This window comes from Phoca vitulina, unplaced genomic scaffold, assembly GCF_004348235.1.
Source record: "Phoca vitulina isolate PV1807 unplaced genomic scaffold, GSC_HSeal_1.0 scaffold11, whole genome shotgun sequence".
NCBI lineage: Eukaryota > Metazoa > Chordata > Mammalia > Carnivora > Phocidae > Phoca > Phoca vitulina.
The window spans coordinates 7,690,913-7,716,678 of NW_022589714.1; the positions used below are offsets into that span (position 1 = coordinate 7,690,913).

General features: G+C 38.5%; 1 protein-coding gene across 3 annotated transcripts in view; it reads left to right on the forward strand.

Moving 5' to 3' along the window:
• ME1 (malic enzyme 1) overlaps positions 1-25,766 on the forward strand; it is a 198,499-nt gene that overhangs the window by 67,975 nt on the left and 104,758 nt on the right. For all 3 annotated transcript variants that reach the window (XM_032409359.1, XM_032409360.1, XM_032409361.1), the window contains exons 4-5: positions 10,968-11,043; positions 16,982-17,143. In XM_032409359.1, the coding sequence (XP_032265250.1) occupies positions 10,968-11,043; positions 16,982-17,143 (238 nt within the window). The remainder of the gene's footprint in view (positions 1-10,967; positions 11,044-16,981; positions 17,144-25,766) is intronic.

A 25,766-nucleotide genomic window follows, 5' to 3' on the forward strand; every position in this document is an offset into this window, starting at 1 on the left:
AGATCTGTCTAAAGAACTAAGCTATGAGTTGGGGCCTGAATGATGAGAGGAGTTAACTAGTTGGCTAAATTTACAGTTTGAGACTCAAGGAAGTGGTCTAGGTTGAAGATAGAAATTTGAGAGTCATCATTATGAGCACGATATTTGAAGCCATGTCAAACACAGTTGAGAAGTCAAGGAAGAGGAGAGTTGAAAGTTGACCTTTGCCTTTAGCAGATATGAGTCATCAGTGACTTTGGGAAGAGTTGTTTCTGTGGAGCAGTGAAGGAGAAAAGCCTTATTAAGAGATTGAAGAGAGAATGGGAGGTAAGAAAATAGAGACAATAAGAAAACATAAGTCTTTGAGGGGTTTTGCTATGAAGAGAGAAGAGTAGGGGACAAAATCCAGTTTTTACAAAAGATGGGTAATATTAGGGCAGGTTGTCATGCCAATAAGAATAATCCAGTAGAGAAAGTGACGTTGTAGCAGAGAGATGGGTAATTGTAGGAGTGAAGCCTTTGAAAAGCTGACCTGGAATAGAATCTAGAGCACATGTGAGACAATGGCCTTGAAAATAGGAAATTTCTTCCATTAATATGAGGGAATGCAGAAATGCAGAGGCAACACAATGGAGAAAAGGTAGTCTTTTCAGTAAATGCTGGAACAACGACACCCACATACAAAAAGACAAATTGAGGCAGACTTTATATCTCTCATAAAAATCAACTCAAAATGGATTACAAACAGAGCGTGAGAGGGAGATGGGTGTAGGAGGTGAAGAGAAATGAGAAAGTGTGAAATGGCTTCTCAGAGACTGCTAAGTCGAAGTTGCTAGGAAATCATAGTGGTAAACTTTGCAAAAGAAGAATGCCAACGTGGGGGTGCATGAATGGCTTAGTTGGAAACGTGTCCACCTCTTGATATCCTGAGCTCAAGCCCCATGTTGGGTGTAGAGATTACTTAAATAAATAAACTTAATAAAAAAGGAGAGCCAATTTGAGATTTCTGGCCATAAATAGGAAGTGAATCTTAACATTGCTTTGTAATTTTTCTGTAACAGTACTTTCACCAAACATTAGCAGGTGGGATGTCTATTACCTATATTGTGGTCTTGAAATACCATTTTTTACTAAAACAAACCAGGACTTCTTAGAGAAATGGCTCATTTCAGGCCTGAGGCAGACATTTTCAAGACAACCAGGAACACTTTGTCATAACAGAGAACAAGGAAGCTGTCAAAAACTATCATCATAGAGTGCCCCAGTGGCTCAGTTGGTTAAGCGTCTGACTCTTGGGGCGCCTGGGTGGCTCAGTCGTTAAGCGTCTGTCTTCGGCTCAGGTCATGATCCCAGGGTTCTGGGATCGAGCCCCACATCAGGCTTCCTGCTCTGCGGGAAGCCTGCTTCTCCCTCTCCCACTCACCCTGCTTGTGTTGCCTCTCTTGCTGTGTGTCTCTCTGTCATATAAATAAAATCTTTTAAAAAAAAAAAAAAGCGTCTGACTCTTGATCTCAGCTCAGGTCTTGATCTCAGGGTCATGAATTCAAGCCCTGCATTGGGCAAACCAACAAACTGTAGTCATGTCAAAAGGATTCCGAGGCCAACATGAAGAGTCTTCCACTGGCTAAGTATGAGACAATTTGAGTTCAATAAAGAAAATAACTGCAGTGGATTAAAACACATCAAATATGTTTAAATCCATGAGTTCATATTGATCCAAAACATAGACACACATAACACATACACAATACACGCATGCGTGCGCACGCACACACACACACACACTTTAGTGGAGGTTCTTGAAGGATTCTAGCAAATGAGCTCTTTTTTTTTTAAGATTTATTTTAGAGAAAGAGAGAGAGCACGTGAGCAGGGGGAGCGGCAGAGGGAAATGGAGAGAGAGAATCTCAAGCAGACTCCCTGCTGAGTGTGGAGCACAGTTTGGGGCTCATTCTCACCACATTGAGATCATGACCTGAGCTGAGGTCAAGAGTGGGATGCTTAACCAACTGAGCCACCCAGGGTGCCCTGCAAGTGAGCTCTTTATTTCAAAAACTGGCAAAGAGAAAGAATCCAGCATTTGTATCAGCTTTATCATTGAGTAACCAAACAATAGTTATGGTGAAATTTCTCTTTAAATAATAGTTTCAGCAAAGAAATGAGGAATGATTGATAGAATTAGAATATTCCATTTTGTAACCCCTAATGAATTAATGAGTTTAGATATTAAGCATCGATAGCGTTAAAATCAAATAAAGGACTACAAGATACTATAAATGAACCAATGTGAGTTGGTTCCTTGGTGAGTCAGAAACTGTACCCTGTTGAGTTGTCAGCTTTATTTGTAGCAAATAAGGAGATCACCAGGAATAGCTTCCAGAGCCATGACTCCCCCAAGCAAGGGTGGATGGATTTCTTTTTTTTTTTTTATGTTAATCAGCGTACATTACATCATTAGTTTTTGATGTAGTGTTCCATGATTCATTGTTTGCATATAACACCCAGTGCTCCATGCTGTACGTGCCCTCCTTAATACCCATCACCAGGCTAACCCATCCCCCCCCCCGCTAGAACCCTCAGTTTGTTTCTCAGAGTCCATAGTCTCTCATGGTTCGTCTCCCTGCCCGATATCCCCCCCTTAATTCTTCCCTTCCTGCTATCTTCTTTTTTTTTTAAATTTTTTTAACATATAATGTATTATTTGTTTCAGAGGTACAGGTCTGTGATTCAGCAGTCTTACACAATTCACAGCACTCACCATAGCACATACCCTCCCCAGTGTCTATCACCCAGCCACCCCATCCCTCCCACCGCCCACCACTCCAGCAACCCTCAGTTTGTTTCCTGAGATTAAGAATTCCTCATATCAGTGAGATCATATGATACATGTCTTTCTCTGATTGACTTATTTCGCTCAGCATAATACCCTCCAGTTCTATCCACGTCGTTGCAAATGGCAAGATTTCATTCCTTTTGCTGGCTGCATAATATTCCATTGTATATATATACCACATCTTTATCCATTCATCTGTTGATGGACATCTTGGCTCTTTCCACAGTTTGGCTTTTGTGGACATTGCTGCTATAAACATCGGAGTGCACGTACCCCTTCGGATCCCTACATTTGTATCTTTGGGGTAAATACCCAGTAGTGCAATTGCTGGGTCGTAAGGTAGCTCTATTTTCAACTTTTTGAGGAACCTCCATACTGTTTTCCAGAGTGGCTGCACCAGCTTGCATTCCCACCAACAGTGTAAGAGGGTTCCCCTTTCTCCACATCCCCACCAACATCTGTCATTTCCTGACTTGTTAATTTTAGCCATTCTGACTGGTGTGAGGTGATATCTCATTGAGGTTTTGATTTGGATTTCCCTGATGCTGAGCGATGTTGAGCACTTTTTCATGTGTCTGTTGGCCATTTGATGTCTTTTTTGGAAAAATGTCTGTTCATGTCTTCTGCCCATTTCTTGATTGTATCATTTGTTCTTTGGGTGTTGAGTTTGATAAGTTCTTTATAGATTTTGGATACTAGCCCTTTATCTGATATGTCATTTGCAAATATCTTCTCCCATTCTATCGGTTGTCTTTTGGTTTTGTTGGCTGTTTCTTTTGCTGTGCAAAAGCTTTTTTTCTTGAAGAAGTCCCAATAGTTCATTTTTACCCTTGCTTCCCTTGCCTTTGGTGATGTTTCTAGGAAGAAGTTGCTGTGGCTGAGGTTGAAGAGGCTGCTGACTGTGTTCTCCTAAAGGATTTTGATTGACTCCTGTCTCACATTGAGGTCTTTCAACCATTTTGAGTCTATTTTTGTGTGTGGTGTAAGGAAATGGTCCAGTTTCATTCTTCTGCAAGTGGCTGTCCAATTTTCCCAGCACCATTTGTTGAAGAGACTGTCTTTTTTTTCCATTGGGCATTCTTTCCTGCTTTGTCAAAGATTAGTTGGCCATAGAGTTGAGGGTCCATTTCTGGGCTCTCTATTTTGTTCCACTGATCTATGTGTCTGTTTTTGTGCCAGTACCATACTGTCTTGATGATTATAGCTTTGTAATAGAGCTTGAAGTGCGGAATTATGATGTCACCAGCTTTGCTTTTCTTTTTCAACATTCCTCTGGCTATTCAGGGTCTTTTCTGGTTCCATACAAATTTTAGGATTATTTGTTCCATTTCTTTGAAAAAAGTGGATGATATTTTGATAGGGATTGCATTGAATGTGTAGATTGCTCTAGGTAGTATTGACATTTTCACAATATTTGTTCTTCCAATCCATGATCATGGAACGTTTTTCCATTTCTTTGTGTCTTCCTCAATTTCTTTCATGAATATTTTATAGTTTTCTGAGTACAGATTCTTTGCCTCTTTGGTTAGATTTCTTCCTAGGTATCTTATGGTTTTGGGTGCAATTGTAAATGGGATCGACTCCTTAATTTCTCTTTTTTCTGTCTTGTTGGTGTATAGGAATGCCACTGATTTCTGTGCATTGATTTTGTATGCTGCCACTTTACTGAATTCCTGTATGAGTTCTAGCAGTTTTGGGGTGGAGTCTTTTGGATTGTCCACATAAAGTATCCTATCATCTGCAAAGAGTGAGAGTTTGACTTCTTCTTTGCCAATTTGGATGCCTTTGATTTCTTTTTGTTGTCTGATTGCTGTGGCTAGGACTTCTAATACTATGTTGAATAGCAGTGGTGATAGTGGACGTCCCTGCCATGTTCCTGACCTTAGGGGGAAAGTTCTCAGTTTTTCTCCATTGAGAATGATATTCGCTATGGGTTTTTCATAGACGGCTTTTATGATATTGAGGTATGTACCCTCTATCCCTATACTCTGAAGAGTTTTGATTAAGAAAGGATGCTGTACTTTGTCAAATGCTTTTTCTGCATCTATTGAGAGGATCATATGGTTCTTGTTCTTTCTTTTATTAATGTATTGTATCACGTTGATTGATTTGCGGATGTTGAACCAACCTTGCAGCCCAGGAATAAATCCCGCTTGGTCGTGGTGAATAATCCTTTTAATGTACTGTTGGATCCTATTGGCTAGTATTTTGGTGAGAATTTTTGCATCCATGTTCATCAAGGATATTGGTCTGTAATTCTCCTTTTTGATGGGGTCTTTGGTTTTGGGATCAAGGTAATGCTGGCCTCATAAAATGAGTTTGGAAGTTTTCCTTCCATTTCTATTTTTTGGAACAGTTTCAGAAGAATAGGTATTAATTCTTCTTTAAATGTTTGGTAGAATTCCCCTGGGAAGCCATCTGGCCCTGGGCTCTTGTTTGCTGGGAGATTTTTGATCACTCCTTCAATTTCCTTACTGGTTATGGGTCTGTTCAGGTTTTCTATTTCTTCCTGGTTCAGTTTTGGTAGTTTATACGTCTCTAGGAATGCATCCATTTCTTCCAGATTGTCTAATTTGCTGGCATATAGTTGCTCATAATGTGTTCTTATAATTGTTTGTATTTCTTTGGTGTTGGTTGTGATCTCTCCTCTTTCATTCATGATTTTATTTATTTGGGTCCTTTCTCTTTTCTTTTTGATAAGTCTTGCCAGGGGTTTATCAGTTTTGCTAATTCTTTCAAAGAACCAGCTCCTAGTTTCGTTGATCTGTACTACTGTTCCTTTGGTTTCTATTTCATTGATTTCTGCTTTGATCTTTATTATTTCTCTCTCCTGCTGGGTTTAGGCTTTATTTGCTGTTCTTTCTCCAGCTCCTTTAGGTGTAGGGTTAAGTTGTGTATTTGAGACCTTTCTTGTTTCTTGAGGAAGGCTTGTATTGCTATATACTTTCCTCTTAGGACTGCCTTTGCTGCATCCCAAAGATTTTGAACAGTTGTGTTTTCATTTTCATTGGTTTCCGTGATTTTTTTAAATTCTTCTTTAATTTCCTGGTTGACCCATTCATTCTTTAGTAGGATGCTCTTTAGCCTCCATGTATTTGAGTTCTTTCCAGCTTTCCTCTTGTGATTGAGTTCTAGTTTCAAAGCATTGTGGTCTGAAAATATGCAGGGAATGATCCCAATCTTTTGGTACCGGTTGAGACCTGATTTGTGACCCAGGATGTGATCTATTCTGGAGAATGTTCCATGGGCACTAGAGAAGAATATGTATTCTATTGCTTTGGGATGGAATGTTCTGAGTATATCTGTGAAGTCCATTTGGTCCAGTGTGTCATTTAAAGTCTTTATTTCCTTGTTGATCTTTTGCTTAGACGATCTGTCCAATTCAGTGAGGGGGGTGTTAAAATCCTCTACTATTATTGTATTGTTGTTGATGTGTTTCTTTGCTTTTGTTATTAATTGGCTTATATAATTGGCTGCTCCCATGTTAGAGGCATAGATATTTACAGTTGTTAGATCTTGTTGGATAGACTCTTTAAGTAGGATATAGTGTCCTTCCTCATCTCTTATTATAGTATTTGGTTTAAAATCTAATTTGTCTGATATAAGGATTGCCACCCCAGCTTTCTTTTGGTGTCCATTAGCATGGTAAATGGTTTTCCACCCCCTCACTTTCAAACTGGGGGTGTCTTTAGGTTTAAAATGAGTCTCTTGCAGACAGCATATCAATGGGTCTTGTTTTTTTATTCAATCTGATAGCCTGTGTCTTTTGATTAGGGCTTTAAGCCCTTTTACATTCAGGGTAACTATTGAAAGATATGAATTTAGTGCCGTTGTATTGCCTGTAAGGTGACTGTCTCTGTTCCTTTCTGGTCTATGTTACTTTTAGGCTCTCTCTTTGCTTAGAGGACCCCTTTCAAGATTTCTTGTAGGGCTGTTTTCATGTTTGCAAATTCCTTTAGTTTTGTTTGTCCTGGAAGCTTTTTATCTCTCCTTCTATTTTCTATGACAGCCTAGCTGGATATAATATTCTTGGCTGCATATTTTTCTCATTTAGTGCTCTGAATATATCATGCCAGCCCTTTCTGGCCTTCTAGGTCTCTGTGGATAGGTCTGTTGCCAGTCTAATATTTCTACCATTGTAGGTTACAGATCTCTTCTCCCGAGCTGCTTTCAGGATTTTCTCTGTGTGTCTGAGACTCGTAAGTTTTACTATTAGATGTTGGGGTGTTGACCTATTTTTATTGATTTTGAGGGGGGTTCTCTGTGCCTCCTGGATTTTGGTGCCTGTTTCCTTTCCCAAATTAGGGAAGTTCTCTGCTATAATTTGCTCCAATATACCTTCGGCCCCTCTCTCTCTTTCTTCTTCTGGGATCCCAATTATTCTAATATTGTTTCGTCTTACGGTATCACTTATCTCTCGAATTCTGCCCTCATGATCCAGTAGTTGTTTATATCTTTTTCTCAGCTTCTTTATTTTCCATCATTTGGTCTTCTATATCACTAATTCTCTCTTCTGCCTCATTTATCCTAGCAGTTAGAGCCTCCATTTTTGATTGCACCTCATTAATACCCTTTTTGATTTCGACTTGGTTAGATTTTAATTCTTTTATTTCTCCAGAAAGGGTTTCTCTAATATCTTCCGTGCTTTTTTCAAGCCCAGCTAGTATCTTTAAAATCGTCATTCTGAACTCTAGTTCCCACATCTAACTAATACTTACATCTGTCCGTATTGATTAAGTCCCTGGCAGTAGGTACTGCCTCTTGTTCTTTTTTTGAGGTGAATTTTTCCGTCTTGTCATTTTGTCCAGAGGAGAATAGATGAATGAGAGAACAAAATGCTAACAGGGTAACAATGTCCCCAGAAAATATACACTAAACAATTCAGAAGAGACTGAAACCGGGGGAAAAGAAAGAGAAAGAAAGAAAAAAGAAAAAAAAAGAAGAAGATAAAAAGAAACAATAACAAAAAAAAAAATAAAACTGAATATGATCAAATATGATCAGGCTGGTGCATAGATTAGTGCCACACACTAGTTTTGGGCATATTTTGGTCTGTTAGAAGAAAGTGCCTCCCAAAATTTTAAAGAAAGAAAAACTTATATATGTACAAAAATAAGGGTTAATACGATGAAGGGATGGACTATGAATGTAAAGATGAAAATTATAAAAGATTTTCAAGAAGGAATTGATAAGATAAGAAGCTGGTTGAAAAAAGAAGAGGATTTAAAAAAAAAAAGGGAGAGAATGTGATCAGGCAGGAGACTAGAACAAAGCCATACACTAAAGATTTAGGGTATATTTTGGTCTGTTAGAAGAAACTGTATCCCAAAATATTAAAGAGAGAACAACTTACGTATGTATATACCAAAAATAAGGTTAACTACTATGAAGGGATAGAATATGACTCTAAAAATGAAAAATAAAAAAGATTTTTTTAAAAAAGGGATTGATAAGATGTTTGTTGAAAAAAGGAAGAGGAAAAATTAAAAAAAAAAAGAAGAAGTTAAAAAAAAATTAACTTTGAAAGACTAAAGAATCATGGGAAAAAAGCCATGAATTCTATGTGCATTATTCCCCTAGCACTGGAGTTCTGCCATTCTCATTGATCCGTAAACTTGGTCTTGGCTGGCTGTTCTCGCTGATCTTCTGGGGGAGGGGCCTGTTGCCCTGGTTCCCAAATGTCTTTGCTAGAGGCGGAATTGCCCGGCCTTTGCCTGGCCTGGCTAAGTAATTGGCTCGGGTTTGCTCTTGGGAGCTTTTGTTCCCTGTAACCTTTCCGTACAGCTTTGCAGGAGGAGAATGAAATGGCGGCCTCCCAATCTCCGCCCGGGAGGTGCCGAGAACTCGGGGCCCCACTCCTCAGTGAGCCCCCAGAGAAAAGCAGTCAATTACTCCCGTCTCCCGGTCTCTGGCCGCACTCCGTGTTCACCCGGCCTGTGACAGAGTGTTTCTATCTCTGGCGCACGACCCCGTGTGGAGTCTCCAAACCCAGCAGATCCCTGCGGTGCGCTCCTGCGCCGCTCCTCCCGGGGGAGGAAGGGGAGTCTCCCCAGATCTGCCGCTTGTTGGGTCCCTGCTGGAAGAGCAGTGGCCCTACTGTGCTGAGATTCATGGTTTATGGCAACCCCTATCCGAGAGCCTGCTCCTCGGCTCCGTCTCTGCAGCCGGCTTCCCCGCTCCGATACCTGGAGCTCTGCTGCACTCAGGCACCTCCGGTCTTTCTGTGACCCCGAGGGTCCTGAGACCACACTGTCCCGCGACGGTTCCACCCCCCGCTTAGCCACTGGAGTGATGTCCCTCAGCGGAGCTGAGTGGTAAAAGTTCTGATTTTGTGCTCCACGGCTCTATCACTTGCTGGTATCGGCTGACGGAGGCCCCCTTCCCCGCTGTCTGTCCTCCCGAATATTGCCTCGGATTCACTTCTCCACACGTCCTACCTTCCAGAAAGTGGTCGCTTTTCTGTTCAGAGAGTTGCTGCTATTCTTTTCTTCGATCTCCTGTTGAGTTTGTAAGTGTTCAGAATGGTTTGATCCCTATCCAGCTGAATTCCTGGGACCAGACGAAATTAGGTCTCCTACTCCTCCGCCACCTTGCTCCTCCCCCGATGGATTCCTTTTATTTAGGGGTGGCGTGAACATTTAGATAGGGAAGCCTTATTTTTGTAAGTAGAGGCAGGCATAAGGTCGCGCATGTGCCATTAAGGAAACATGGCTATACACACATTATGTAAATGGAGCTGAGGCTCCTCCTGGGGTAGAGATTTTAGTATTATAACAGGATAAAGGTAGTTGTTGATCATTTTAGAGCTCACTCCATGGTCCATCTGTGCAGACCCAAGTCAGGGGTTAAGTTTAAACAGGTCTGGCTGGTCTGGGCCGGCTGGAGGTCTTGCCAGGGCAGTTGTTATGGCTCAAGTTGTTTTGCTTTCTGTTTGCGGAAGAGAGAAGCTGGAAAGATGAGCTTTAGGAAAAATTTGGAACAAAGGTTGGTGAGTACAAGCACGTGGGCAGTAAAGGTCAGGTCTTGGGACCTAGCTGGTGACAGTACTATGTATCTTCTGATAACACCAAACCATGAAGTGTCTTATAAAAAATTGGATATGAATCAGATTAAGTGTTTAGATTCAATTACCAATTTCTCAAGAAGTAGGGAAGAAAGATTAATTTGTTAATCTATACCATTAGGAATGTAATCAGCAAAATCCAGGTTATGGGAAACTTTAGAAGACTAATTGTAGTGTCTAGGGATGGCTTCTCATTTGGATGATAGAACTATAAATTAAATGATGCCATAAAAGTCAGGACAGTTGTTACTCTGAAGAGGGAGTGGGTTTGATTGGGAGAAACATGTGGAAGCCTTCTGGAATACTGACAAGACTCTCTGCTTAAATGGGTGTTATGTACAAGGGTGATTGCCTTATAAAATTTCATTAAGCTGTACATTGGTTGTATGTGGTTCTCTGTATTTGAGTTACATTTAACAATACTAAAGTAAAACTTTTAAATGAGATTAAGACATTAAAATTTATTTTTAAGTTTAATTTTTAGTTCCTTGTTAGACTTTCATAGGGAATGGGAGATGGGTGTTAAAGACTTCAGTTGAGTCTAAAACACAGAGTTGCAAACAGCAACTCAAAGAATTATAACTTGGATGTTTGAACTTAAAAAAAAATCAAGTACGTTTCACATGAAAGGACTGCTCAGCATTAGTCACTCACTAAAACCATTTCTAATACAGGCTCTCATCTTCACACTGTGAATATGTAGTAAGTGGATTATATACTGAAAGTGCCTGTTTACACGTGCTTCATGTTTTTCTAGGTGCTTTTACATATATTATTTAATAAAAAACTAAATGAATCTATGAGTGGAATTGATAATGCTACTTAAATTCTCTATATAAAAGAGTGAATGCTTTAATTACAAAATATTTAGGAATATGTAATATAAGAATGAATCTACCTTTATTATAGATGTCAATACATTGTTTAAAGTAATTTCTCCCTTATTTATAAGATTCCTAGCTTTTATTTAAGGAAGTAATTTTCACTAGTTTGATAAAAATGGAGGTGTATTAAACTGATTTGAAAAAATTTTAAAAGTTCATGATATTTTGGCAAGTCTGAAGTAAATTAAAACTCATTTTTTTCTGTCAGAGGTCTCTTCATTAGTATCCATGATCGAGGGCATATTGCTTCAGTTCTTAATGCATGGCCAGAAGATGTCATCAAGGTAAGTCATCTAATTTTTCCACTATGGCAAATTTGTTCTTTTTCCTATTCCGTAACATATTGATAATTTTCATGATACCAGATAGCATTTGATGTGGAAATGTTGGAGTTCGGAGCTGATGGCCAAGAAAGAATTCTTGAGACCTTTCTGGTGCTAAAAGCCTGAGGACGGGACCTGTGAGCAGAAAGGACTGACCAGGGATTGTGAGGAGCAACTGATTATATACTATGGAGTTGGGGGAGGTAAAGACAAGGGAAGTTTCCAAAAGGATTTTCATATGCTAAAAAAGACTCACAGGATCCTGGAGGCCTGGCTATTGTCAGGCTAAGGTTGTTTTTTCCTCTAGCAAGGCATTAACATTAAGATTGGGAGTTCCTGGGGAAATGTCATACTCTGCCTGCCTCAAATATTTGTCAATGGGCTGCAGGTTGTGAGGACATTTAATTTTATCTACCTTTCCTTTTTGCCTTTGTTCTTCACATCAGCATTCACTGTCTTTTCTAGTGAATGTCACCTAATTTATATCTCTTCGATTTTTGCATACTGGATTAATTTTATTTTGGTACCGTTTAGAGACTCACTATCCCTGTTATTTCTGTCTGCTTTCTTAGTATTTCTTGACCCATTGATGATAAATGTTGAATAAATGTTGAAGTTGCCTCTGAATTTCTTTAAGCAAAGTCCCTTTTCACATCCACTAAAGGAACTAAAAGGAACACAGGCAGACAAAAAAAAAAATCCATTAATTCACTTCCTTTATCATTATGACCTTCAGTAGTTCATCTGACTCCCCTCTCTGAGTGATCTAATGAAAATAAAATAAGGATAGTATCCAACATTTAGTAGCCTTCTGTGTGGGACACTACCTGGATTGACTCTTGTAGTTACTGTGATAATTCAGTGAGGAGAGGAAGGAGGGGCAGGCTACACAGTAGTGCCTGGTGGTGATGGGAACGGAACACAGGCTGCAGAGCCCTTGCTCTTAAGCATGGTCTCTATGGCCTTCCTTGTCGAAGGAAAGTGAGATGTACTTGTCTCTTCCCCGGCTCCTTTTTTTTTTTTAAACTTTCTGTTAGGTGCCAAGCAACTTTGTTATGTTGATGTAGGAAAGACGTTAGGGTTCAAAGCCGACAGCCAAGAAAGAATTCTTGAGAGGTCTTTGGTGCAAAAAGGTGGTTTTATTAAAGCCCAGGGACAGGACCCGTGGGCAGAAGGAGCTGTAACCCGGTCATGAGGGGTGACGATTTTATACTTTCAGGTTGAGAGGGGGTTAGGGATAGTGTACGTCTGTAAGCAGTTTTGGAAGCAAGGTTTCCAGGACCTTGAGGGGGCTAGCTGTTGTTGGGAAAAGGTCATTTATTACCGTCTAATAAAACCGTAGTCATGAGACCCTTCAGATGTATATCGATGGGCCACGTGCTTGGGGGATGATTGCCAACATGTATCTTGGGGGTTTTAGAGATGAAGTTTCCAAAGGCATTTTTATATGTTAAAGTAGACTTACAGGATCCTGGTGGCCAGGGGCTGGGGGTGGGGGGTCAGGCTAGGATTGCCTTTTGCCGTCAGCAAAGTATTAACATCGGGGCATTTGAGTTCCTAGAGGAATGTCCCTCTGCCTGTTTCAAGGACTTATCAATGGGCTGTAGGTAGTAAGGGAATGTAATAATTTCTCTTCTGCCTTTGTTTCCCACATCACTGTGTTTTAGGAGTAAGGCTGAACAAACTGATGCCTTTTAGGGGTACAGAGGCACTTCAGCTATGACTCCTGAAGCATTGCTCTCTTTCTTTTGAGCAGTCATGCTAGAATTGATTCACTCTGCTCTGTAAGGCTTATGCCAGGCAAACTTGTAAAGCAAAATGTTTTTCATGATTTCCAATCTTTCCAATTTTTTTACTTTTCTTACCAAACTCGCTTCCTCAACTTTTCTCCCACAGGGTAGACTGCATCCTTGGATGCTATCCTCAGAAACTACTCCAAAGTGTGTTAATTCTGTGAAGTGTAAAATGTCTGAGAAGGACGCTTACATTTTAACTGGAATCTAGAGAGGATTTTAAGAGTGAGTCAGTAAAGGAAATAGTTCTGGGGTAGAGAGGACTAATTAATATCCACATAATCATAATAGCTAGGCAGTACACAGTCACCTTGCTTTGTGTTCTTCCTACTAGCTCATCTCTGAATATTTATCTTCATTAGTAGCCTACCTTTATTCTTTTAACTCTTAAAATTGGGCCCTCACTGATATTCCTGATCCTAACTATACTATTATTTTAAAAGCCTAGTATAGTATCTGGCACATGCTAGGCACTTAAATGGCAGCTGTTTATTGTAATAGAGTATTGAAGAGTAAGATGTGGTCTCTACTGTGTAGTTGCAAGCACGCATGAAACAAAAGCAATCAATTATTAGACAATATATCATTAAACTGGTGTAAATTATAAATGCCATATTCACTCAGAGGAGACGATCATTCAGAGAAGGCTGAAACAGGTAAGAAATTTTTGTACCAAAGTTGGTCTTTAAAGTTAGCCTTTGAAAATTAGAAAGGGAAGAAGATATTATCTGAAGAAGGGAACAGATGAATGTAAGACTCTAGTTCCGGAAGAGAATGGCGTGGTTTTGTGCCATAAGTGAATTAATCGGCTGGCCTAACTAAAGCTAAGTGTTAATATGGAAATAGTGGGATTAAGATGGCTTAAGTAAGAAGTGCTCAAATTATTATGGAAGGTCTTGAAATTCATCAAGAGGGATTTAGACTTGAAATAATAGAAGGTCATATTTACAGGCAGAAATGACTTTATGTAAGTAATATTTGAGGAAGGCTTCTGAGACAAAGGGGAAGAGGCAAGAGTTGTGCATCCAGGTGTAGGCCACAGCAGAAAGGCCCTGGGGAAGGAAAAGAAGGAATGAAGAAAGGACACACGGTGAGGGTGTCTGTGTGTGCTCAGGAGAACCCCTGCATACTTCATGCAGAGTTACTAGTCAGCTAATGCCCAGGTAATAATTGACACAGTAGCATGAAGATGGAATTTCTGAGATGCAGATATCATTGAGAGAAGTATGGTTGTCCTACTGAGATAATCCTCCTGTTGTAACTTCATTATTGTGTAGAAGACATCCAGATGCTTTATTTTCCTTAAGCAGGGGATGAAGTAGGTAAAAACAAAAGCCGAGGGAATGTCACTTTAATGATAAACTATGTAGATGGCACATTTTTTGTTTTTCAGAGGATTCCTTCACTATTAAAATCTACACTTTAATGTTGAGATGTTTGTGAATTAATGCTACAAATGTATATTTGTAACAAGGCATAAGCAGATAAAATAGCAAATGCCTCAAAACAGAGTTTAAAAATTACTAGGGGGGCCCGGGTGGCTCAGTTGGTTGAGCATCCAACTCTTGATTTCAGCTCAGGTCATGATGCTCTCGGGGTCCTGAGATCGAGTCCCATGTCGGGCTCCATGCTGGGTGTGGAGCCTGCTTGGGATTCTCTCTCTCTCCCTCTGCTGCTCCCCTCCTCATGCTCCCTCATTCTCTCTCTCTCTCAAATAAATAAGCAAATCTTTAAAAAAAATTACTCAAATAACTACCACCTATATAAATGTCCATGGCATATTTATATAATAAAATTAATAGCTCCGGATGAGAGGAGAGCTTAGGGAATAAAGCTTATGAAGAAATGAAGAAAAATAACACTTTTCCTTGACTTTATATACAAGAAATATATTTAGTTTAACTTAGATGTGTTATAAAAAATAAGTGAAATGTTATTTTCAACTCCTTTTTCAAAAATGTTGAAACAGATGAAAATCACAAGTAGCAACTCCCTGGGTCTAATCTTTAATGAACCTAGAAAGCATTATATAAATTATTGGTCAGATCATACCTAAGTTATAGGACAATGTTGCTCTCCTTATAAAATCTCTCCTAAAAATGTTTTTAAAATATTTGCAGGCCAATTGGACTTTACTTGTTTGAAGGACACATACAGAAAAGTATACATTGTCAGCAATAGATAAAAGTACCTCTGTGATAGCATGATAAATAGAACAATGTCAAAAATGTGTTTGCAGTATTTGGACTTTGAAAATTTGGTTTTAATTTAAAAAGCAAAGTTACCATTTTCTGTAGTATTTATCTTTCTTATCTTAAATCAGAGCCAACTAAACCAGTGGTATCAAGTTGCCTTCTTCAAAACAGCATAACCTATTGACCCTTTGCAATTAGACATGGAAAATTTGACAGAGGTCAGCTTTATGGGGTATGCAAAAATAATTTTCACCCACTTCTCAAATGTATTTATTTTTAAGGCAGTTCTTTAAGAGCTGCATAATATAGGTGAACAGAAAATTAAAAAGATCTTCGGCACCTGGGTGGCTCAGTTGGTTAAGCGACTGCCTTCGGCTCAGGTCATGATCCTGGAGTCCCGGGATCGAGTCCCACATCAGGCTCCCTGCTCAGCAGGGATTCTGCTTCTCCCTCTGACCCTCCCCCCTCTCATGCTCTCTTTCTCTATCTCATTCTCTCTCTCAAATGAATGAATAAAATCTTTAAAAAAAAAAGAAAATTAAAAAGATCTCAAAAGTATACTTTAAAATATGTTCTACACTATGGTATAGTGGAAAAACATTGTACTAGGAGTTAACGTACCCAGTTTCCTATTCTTTGGTATTAACCAGGTCAACCACCTTAGGCAGATGATTTCAGTTCTCTGATCTTCAGTTTCCTAATCTATAAAATAAGAGGGAAGGACTGAATATACTCTAAATTCCCCTTCTGATATACCATGACTCTGCATAATGCTCTTGATGGTAATAGTAGTCTTGATAGCTACAATTTGTTGAGAATTTGCGATGTACCAGGTATTATGTATGATAAGTACTTTGTGTATCATGTTCTCATTTTATTGAATCACAGATTTATTCAATTAACTAATGTTTATTCATTGTTTACCATGTGCCAAATGCTGTGCATGGTGTTGGTGTACAGTAGTGAACAAAAGAGTTGGTTCCTATTTTTATGCAGCTCTTCTGAAAAGTACCTTTATTATTCCCGTTTTACAAATAAGAAACAGAAGATTTAATCCATCTGTTTAAGGTCAAATGACTGACATTTTCCCAAGGCTCCATGGAAACGATGAGTGTAGGAATTTAGAGAAAATCTAATAAATTGTGTTTCACAAGATTGGTTTTGCTTAAATATAATGGCCATGAATCACGGAACAAGGATGTTAGATGTGTTAATTTTGTACAGATATCAAATAAAATAGAAATAAAATCTCCTCATGATTAAAATGGATGGCTCATAGATATTCAGGGTGATTGGAAAGAAACTAAACAAAATTCATTAAGCCTAGTGGGAGATTATCAGGTAAGAGAAGTAGCAGACTGTATGTACTCTGTATATTTCAGAAATGGTAGAAAAATATCCAGTGGTTGTAGGAGTTAAAGAGGATGGATCAACATTGCTGTGAAAATAGGAGGATGGTGCCAAGATGCATAAACTAAACATCAGAGCATTTGGGGGCTACTTAACAATTATGCATTGTTTAACAAGGGCACTCCCAAAATTATGCTCAAAGTGTATGGGACTGGTTTCACTTTAGTTCCCACTTTTAGCTCCTGATTCCCTGTACTCTTCCCACTTGCCCCAAAGTCATTTGAATCTTTATGTGTGTACCGTCTCTTCTTTCTTCACTGACCAAAGTAATCATATATCTGTATTTTTAAAAAATCATTTAAAAATATATATCAACTTTATTTCTTCTCTCCAATCATCCACACTGAAGATCATATGAAATCTCTTAGATGTATATTCAATTTATATTTTTTGACAGCTTAATATTCCATCACATAAGTATTAACTTCAGAAGCAGAGACAAGGAACTGTGCCCCTGGATTTGTAAACATCTATTAGGAGGCACTTTTTTTTCTCTTCTAGGCTATTGTGGTGACTGACGGAGAGCGTATTCTTGGCTTGGGAGACCTTGGCTGTAATGGAATGGGCATCCCTGTGGGTAAGCTGGCGCTGTATACAGCCTGCGGAGGGATGAATCCTCAAGAATGTCTGCCCATTACTCTGGACGTGGGAACAGAAAATAAGGTAAACAATTTAGGTCTGTAAGACAGCTGTACACCTTAAAAAATAGCACCAGCTCTTATATTTTGAGCTTTTTCCCAGAACTTCATGACATGCATTCTTTTCTGTCTGGTTCTTCCTCCCTCCTCAAACTCATCCCCCAACTATTACAAGAAGCTTATTCTTTCTCTTTTCCTTTTTTCTTCCCCTTTTCTATAATGTGATCGATCTTTTACCAGCATGTTTAGTGCTTTATTCTTTGATGAACATTCACACCATCAGTCTATAGAGTGTATGTTTTACTTCAGAAGATCATAGTTTCTTTTCAAAATTACTGTTTTGGTACTATGTAGGAACTAATCCCAAAGGACTTACTAAGTTTAATCACTATGAAATCTTGTTCTAAAAGTCTGTTTTAAACCTGTGGTAGATGATTTGGAATTTATTTTTATTTTTATTTTTAATTAAAAAAATTTTTTTTATTAACATATAATGTATTATTTGTTTCAGGGGTACAGGTCTGTGATTCATCAGTCTTATACAATTCACAGCACTCACCATAGTACATACCCTCCCCAATGTCCATCACCCAGCCACTCCATCCCCCTCACCCCCCTCCACTCCAGCAACCCTCAGTTTGTTTCCTGAGATTAAGAGTCTCTTATGGTTTGTCTCTCTCTGGTTTTGTCTTGTTTGATTTTTCCCTCCTTTCCCATATGATCTTCTGTCTTGTATCTCAAATTCCTCATATCAGTGAGATCATATGATAATTGTCTTTCTCTGATTGACTTATTTTGCTTAGCATAACACCCTCTAGTTCCATCCACGTCATTGCAAATGGCAAGATTTCATTTTTTTGATGGCTGCATAATATTCCATTGTGTATATATATACACCACATCTTCTTTATCCATTCATCTGTTGATGGACATCTAGGCTCTTTCCATAGTTTGGCTATTGTGGACATTGCTGCTATAAACATTAGAGTGCACATGCCCCTTTGGATCACTACTTTTTTTTTTTTTTTTTTAAAGATTTTTTATTTATTTGACAGAGAGAGACACAGCGAGAGAGGGAACACAAGCAGGGGGAGTGGGAGAGGGAGAAACAGGCTTCCCGCTGAGCAGGGAGCCCGATGTGGGGCTCAATCCCAGGACCCTGAGATCATGACCTGAGCTGAAGGCAGACGCTTAACGACTGAGCCACCCAGGTGCCCCTGGATCACTACATTTTTATCTTTGAAGTAAATACCCAGTAGTGCAATTGCTGGGTCGTAAGGTAGCTCTATTTTCAACTTTTTGAGGAACCTCCATACTGTTTTCCAGAGTGGCTGCACCAGCTTGCATTCCCACCAACAGTGTAGGATCCTTTCTCTGCATCCTCGCCTTTCTCCGCGTCTTTGCCAACATCTGTTGTTTCCTGACTTGTTAATTTTAGCCATTCTGACTGGTGTGAGGTGGTATCTCATTGAGATTTTGATTTGGATTTCCCTGATGCCGAGTGATGTTGAGTACTTTTACATGTGTCTGTTGGACATTTGGATGTCTTCTTTGCAGAAATATCTGTTCATGTCTTCTGCCCATTTCTTGATTGGATTATTCTTTGGGTGTTGAGTTTGATAAGTTCTTTATAGATTTTGGGTACTAGCCCTTTATCTGATGTATTTTTTATTTTTTATATATTTTTAAAGGTTTATTTATTTATTTTAGAGAGAGCTCTGGGGGAGGGGCAAAGGGAGAGGGAAACAAGCAGACTCCCTGCTGAGCGGGGAGCTGGACACAGGACTCGATCCCAGGACCCTGGGATCCTGACCTGAACCCAAATCAAGAGTTGGATGCCTCACCGACTAAGCCACTCAGATGCCCCTGATGATTTGGAATTTATTGTTTCTCATTCCTGCATCAGTATTTTAGAATCTTAAAGTTGTATATCAGTACATATTTTTGCTCATCCTTTATTGCTAATATTTAGGTTCAGTTATGGTGATAGATACAGAAATTAAAGGTAGAATATGTAGTTTTTATAGTCTTTGGTTCCCTTCTAAAGCAATTGACCCATTAATAGTATAATATTAACTTGAACAGTTTTGATATTCATTAATAAAGAAAGTTATAATACTTGACTTCCTATATATGTGAGTGCTCATTTAACCTTTATAAAGGAAACATTTTGATAAAAGCACACTGCTTATCCAATATTTTCTTTTCCAATACTAATAGAAATGACTTAGAAATTATCAAAGCTGACCTCTTAGAACAGTCACCCAAAAATTATGTATATACATTGAACATTAAGATTTCCTCTTTATTTTTTCACATATTTAAAAAACATTCTTCTGTGGTAAATGACAGTGACATCAAATAAAGTTTAAAATTACAAAATCTGGGGGTGCCTGGTGGCTCAGTCACTTAAGCATCTGCCTTTGGCTCAGGTCATGATCCTGGAGTTCCAGGATTAAGCCCCGCATGGGGCTCCCCGCTAGTGGGGAGTCTGCTCCTCCCTCTCCCTCTGCCACTGTCCCTACTCATGTTCTTTTGCTTGTGCGCTCTCTCTCTCTCTCAAATAAGTAAATAAAATCTTTAAAATTACAAAATCTGTAAACATCTTAAGAATTTTAGGGAGAGATGAAGAGGAGTGAGGAGTGATGAGAAAGGCATGCAAAGATGTTAAGAATTCAGTTTTAAATTTGGGTTTTTGTTTTGTTTTTTAAAGATTTTATTATTTTTTAAAGTAATCTCCGCACCCAGTGTGGAGTTCCAACCCACAACCCTGAGATCAAGAGTTACATGCTCCACTGACTAAGCCAGCCAGGCACCCCTAAACTTGGATCTTTTACTGAGATGTCAGTGTAATGTGGACATAAAGTTATGCACTAATGATTACAACATAACACTAGGATTCTTGCACTGATAGATAGTTTTAGTTATAAGAAATACTTTATTTCATGAAAATAGGTCTTAAAATTGTCAAATTGGCCAGTTGTCTTGAGTTTTCTCACATTATCTGCTAGTATTCCTAGTATTGCTTTCCTCTTTTGGCATCCAGTGCTTTTATGTTATTCCATTTCTGTCCAGTGTCCTACCCCCCTCAGCCTACAGAATCCATATCCACTGATCCTTCATCAAATTTCTTACTTTGCTTTGCTGTAGATCTTGCTTTCTTTTGCCCTTCTCTCATTAAACATGGCCTGGTGCTTACTACATTTGAAAGATTTTCAAGTTACTAAATTAGAAAATAATCTGATAATTTAAATGAATCTGTTATTAAAATGCTGTGTGTTATTTCTAGAGATTTTTTACTTATTGCTAGTGGACTTTTGGAGATATTAGGGAAAAAATGAATAGTAGAATTTTAACTCTTTGACAGGTCACTGAGAATATCTTTTTAGCTTGAGAGACCTTTCCAAAACTCTTCAAATTCCATTATATAGATTCACTTGAATTAGACAAATATTGAGCACTTACTATCTGTTAAGGCCTAAGCAAAACCTAGGTAATAAGAGAGTTAATAATTTAAGATCTTGCCAGCAAGATGTTCTGAAGCTAGAAAAGGAGATACATGTGTAACTAGTTTCAAAATATATTAAATGCTTAGATAAGGACATTTGGCAAACCATTAGGGACAGTCAGCAAACCATTTCTCTGCTAGTTATAATATATTGTTAGTCTCTATGTTACTGTTATCTGCTTATAACTCCCATTTTTCTATAAATCATATTTAGTAATGGTGAAAATGTATATTAATATGTGATCAGCTAGAGTTCATATTTTAAAAAGAGTAAATTATTTGTTCCTTTTAAAAAGATAACTTAGTTGTATGTGGAGTTAGCCAGACTACAAAGTCCCCACATCTGTCTACTTCTGACACCAACTGCAAGTTTGGCGGGGAGATTCCCCAAAGGTGATTCTCAGGCTTGATAATTCACTAAAAGGACTCACAGATCTCAATGAAAGCTATTATAATCACAGTTATGGTGCATTATAGGGACAGGATACAGATTAAAATCAGCAAAAGGAAGAGAGGCATAGGGGAGAGTCTCAGAGGGTTCCAAGGGTGAAGCTTCTATTTTCCTCTCTGTGGAGTCAGGGGCAAGTTACCCTGTGGTGTTAATGTGTGGGGTTGATATGTACCCCCACTGTTCAGAGTTTCTATTGGGCTTCATGATCTAGGCATGATTGATTGATTGATTGTGCATGTGAACTCAGGTACCAGTCTGACTGATTACATTTGAACCAAAGCCCCTCACCCTGGGTCACATGGTTAGTTTTTCTGGCATGGCTAGCCTCCACCTTGTGACAATTAGTTGGGGCTCCTAGGCTGTTAGGTAAAATGATCAGGCTCTATCCAAAATGGTTGAATGCTCGTGAAACAGGTCACCAGATTTATGCAAGCATTAGACAGAAATATAAGAGACAAACACACAAAAGGGAAAATAGGTCTAAATTTTAATGTTAAATTAAATAGAATTCAGTTTTAAACTCCTATAAGATTATGAATTTGATCATTCAAGCTTTTAAGGAAATGTAGCTCCTGTACTCTATAAAATGTTCCAGAGCATATTAAAATTCACAGCTTCACATTTTATTTTATGAAAAGAACATAAGCTTGATATCCAAACCTGGTAAAAAAAAAAAAAATAGCACATAATAAGAAACTGCTAATTTGTCTCATGTTTACCCATGTTCCTACCTTTACCACATAATAGGTGTGTAATCTTGAAAAAGTTACTTAGCTCTTCTGTGCCTTAGTTTCCTCATGTAAAATGAGTACCTACCTTACAGAGTTGTCAAAATTTAATGCTCTTAGAGTGTTTATGATTGTGATTGGCATTTTGTAAGCACTTGGTAAATGTTAGCTTATATGAATATAGATGTAGAAGCAAAAATTCTTCATAAAATACTGGCAGACTGAATCTTGCAGCATACTTTTAATATCAAAAACTACTCAAACCATTAGCAACATCATAATTAATGGTGATGGAGGCATTCTTTTATTGTTTTTAAAAAATTTATTTATTTGAGAGAGAGCGGGAGTACGCATGCGGGGCGGGGGGAAGGGCAGACCAAGAGGGAAAGAGAATCTTTTAAGCAGACTCCACGCTGAGTGCAGAGCCTGAAACAGGGCTTGGTCCCACGACCCTGAGATCGTGACCTGAGCCGAAACCAAGAGTCGGATGTTTAGCTGACTACACCACCCAGGCGCCCCTAGAGGCATTATTTTAAAGAATTATCAAGACACTTGTTATCACTGTTCTCTTTGATTGTTCAGAAAGTGCTAGCCTTTGCAGTAAGACAAGAAAAACAAATGGGGTAGTTGACTGACTGGAAAGACCCAGTTATCATTATTTATAGGTAATAAGTTTATTGATGAAACCCAAGAAAATCAAGTAAAGATTATCCTGACCAAATTAGAGCCCTCAGTAATGTGATTGCTTACAAAATAAATATTAAAAATTCAAAAGCTTTCCTAGGTATTTGTAATAACTAATTTACAAAAATTGTTTCATTTGCAATAGCAACAGTAGTTTATTCTGCTAATGTTATATGGTGTTCAAAATTTCTAAGCAAAGAAATAGTACATTTCATTTGGTTCATTAGAAGAATGATTTTTTTTTTTAAGTACACATCTGCCTTGTCTTTCCCAAGAACTAATAGAGGTATGTTGGATTTATAAAGCAGAATATATTTTTGTCTTTTCCTTAACTTTCTCATAATTTTATTCACTTTTGGGACAGACATATCAACTGTATTCTATTAACAATACAGCATTTACATTTCAGGAAGAATAGAAGCCATTTAGATTCTAAATTAACTTTTCTGTTGCTTCGAAGAGATAGAAATGATCCAACACATGACTTTCTTTTTTTTTCTTTTATTATGTTATGTTAATCACCATGCATTACATCATTAGTTGTAGTTGGAACACTGGAACATGGAACATTGACGTAGTGTTCCATGATTCATTGTTTGCGTATAACACCCAGTGCTCCATGCAGTACGTGCCCTCTTTAATACCCATCACCAGGCTAACCCATCTCCCCACCCCCCTCCCCTCTAGAACCCTCAGTTTGTTTCTCAGAGTCCATAGTCTCTCATGGTTCGTCTCCCCCACTGATTTCCCCCCCTTCATTTCTCCCTTCCTACTATCTTCTTTTTTTTTTTAACATATAATGTATTATTTGTTTCAGAGGTACAGGTCTGTGATTCAACAGTCTTAACACAATTCACAGTGCTCACCATAACACATACCCTCCCCAATGTCTATCACCCAGGCACCCCATCCCTCTCACCCCTCACCACTCCAGCAACCCTCAGTTTGTTTCCTGAGATTAAGAATTCCTCATATCAGTGAGATCATATGATACATGTCTTTCTCTGATTGACTTATTTCGCTCAGCATAATACCCTGCAGTTCCATCCACGTTGTTGCAAATGGCAAGATTTCATTCCTTTTGATGGCTGCATAATATTCCATTGTATATATATACCACATCTTCTTTATCCATTCATCTGTCGATGGACATCTTGGCTCTTTCCACAGTTTGGCTATTGTGGACATTGCTGCTATAAACATCAGGGTGCACATACCCCTTCGGATCCTTACATTTGTATCTTTGGGGTAAATACCCAGTAGTGCAATTGCTGGGTTGTAAGGTAGCTCTGTTTTCAACTGTTTGAGGAACCTCCATACTGTTTTCCAGAGTGGCTACACCAGCTTGCATTCCCACCAACAGTGTAGGAGGGTTCCCCTTTCTCCGCATCCCCACCAACATCTATCATTTCCTGACTTGTTAATTTTAGCCATTCTGACTGGTGTGAGGTGGTATCTCATTGAGGTTTTGATTTGGATTTCCCTGATGCCGAGCAATGTTGAGCACTTTTTCATGTGTCTGTTGGCCATTTGATGTCTTTTTTGGAAAAATGTCTGTTCATGTCTTCTGCCCATTTCTTGATTGTATCATTTGTTCTTTTGGGTGTTAAGTTTTATAAGTTTTTTATAGATTTTGGATACTAGCCCTTTATCTGATATGTCATTTGCAAATATCTTCTCCCATTCTGTCGGTTGTCTTTTGGTTTTGTTGGCTGTTTCTTTTGCTGTGCAAAAGCTTTTTATCTTAATGAAGTCCCAATAGTTCATTTTTACCCTTGCTTCCCTTGCCTTTGGCGATGTTTCTAGGAAGAAGTTGGTGTGGCTGAGGTCGAAGAGGTTGCTGCCTGTGTTCTCCTCAAGGATTTTGATTGACTCCTGTCTCACATTGAGGTCTTTCAACCATTTTGAGTCTATTTTTGTGTGTGGTGTAAGGAAATGGTCCAGTTTCATTCTTCTGCATGTGGCTGTCCAATTTTCCCAACACCATTTGTTGAAGAGACTGTCTTTTTTCCATTGGACATTCTTTCCTGCTTTGTCAAAGATTAGTTGGCCATAGAGTTGAGGGTCCATTTCTGGGCTCTCTATTCTGTTCCATTGATCTATGTGTCTGTTTTTGTGCCAGTACCATACTGTCTTGATGATGACAGCTTTGTAATAGAGCTTGAAGTCTGGAATTGCCAACACATGACTTTCTTTTTCTCCTGTGAGCTATTGGTGTTCAAAATATGTTAGTAACATTCTTTTTTTTTTTTTTTTTTAAGATTTTATTTATTTATTTGACAGATAGAGGCACAGCGAGAGAGGGAACAGAAGCAGGGGGAGTGGGAGAGGGAGAAGCAGGCTTCCTGCTGAGCAGGGAGTCCGATGCGGGGCTCAATCCCAGGACCCTGAGATCATGACCTGAGCCGAAGGCAGACGCTTAACGATAGCCACCCAGGCGCCGCTGTTAGTAATATCCTAACTTATAAGCAATCTAACCTAAATTTTTATGTTTATAGCTCTTAGTTAATACGTAAGGGAGAATAGAAAAATATTTAGAGTGAGAGGAGTTGTTAACTCTTAATATTCTTATTTAATTCATTCTGATACTTTATTCTTTTTATTTTGTACTGCTGCTTTACTGAAAAGACATAGAAAATTTAATTCACTAAAATATGACTAAGTGTAAAATGTAATGGAGTTTTTATGTTGCTGCTTTATGTTCCAGTTTCACATGTGGAAAGCTGCTTTCAGTAAAAACATTCCTGTGGTAAAAACTTTTTTTCTACCTGTTGTAAAAACTTTTAATCTCATCTCTTTTGTGAATCTCTGTCCAATTTTACACCTTATCGTAAAAATATAAAAACAAATTGATAACACCACTTATTTTCTTATCCAGAGTACTCTAGCAAAGTTTAATGAGAACTAGATACCTTTTTTATAAACACTTTCCTCTTTTATCATAAATACCTATGTTGAGTAGTAATGAAAACAGGAAAGAAATGAGGAGCCAATTGATAGGACATTCTTCACTTGCTGTAAACTCACACTTGGCCTGACTTCTTTAATCTCTGCAGCTTTCACCTAAAGGATGTTTAAAGAATAAAAACACTGATTGGGCGCCTGGCTGGCTCAGTCAGTAGAGCGTGTGGCTCTTGATCATGGGGTTGTAAGCTCAAGTCCCACATTGAGTATAGAGATTCTTAAAATCTTAAAAAAAAAAAAGCCAGAGACAATGAAAACAAACCATTAAAGTGGTTGGCTAAAAAATACTCTTATTCTTTAGGTTAATAAAGTA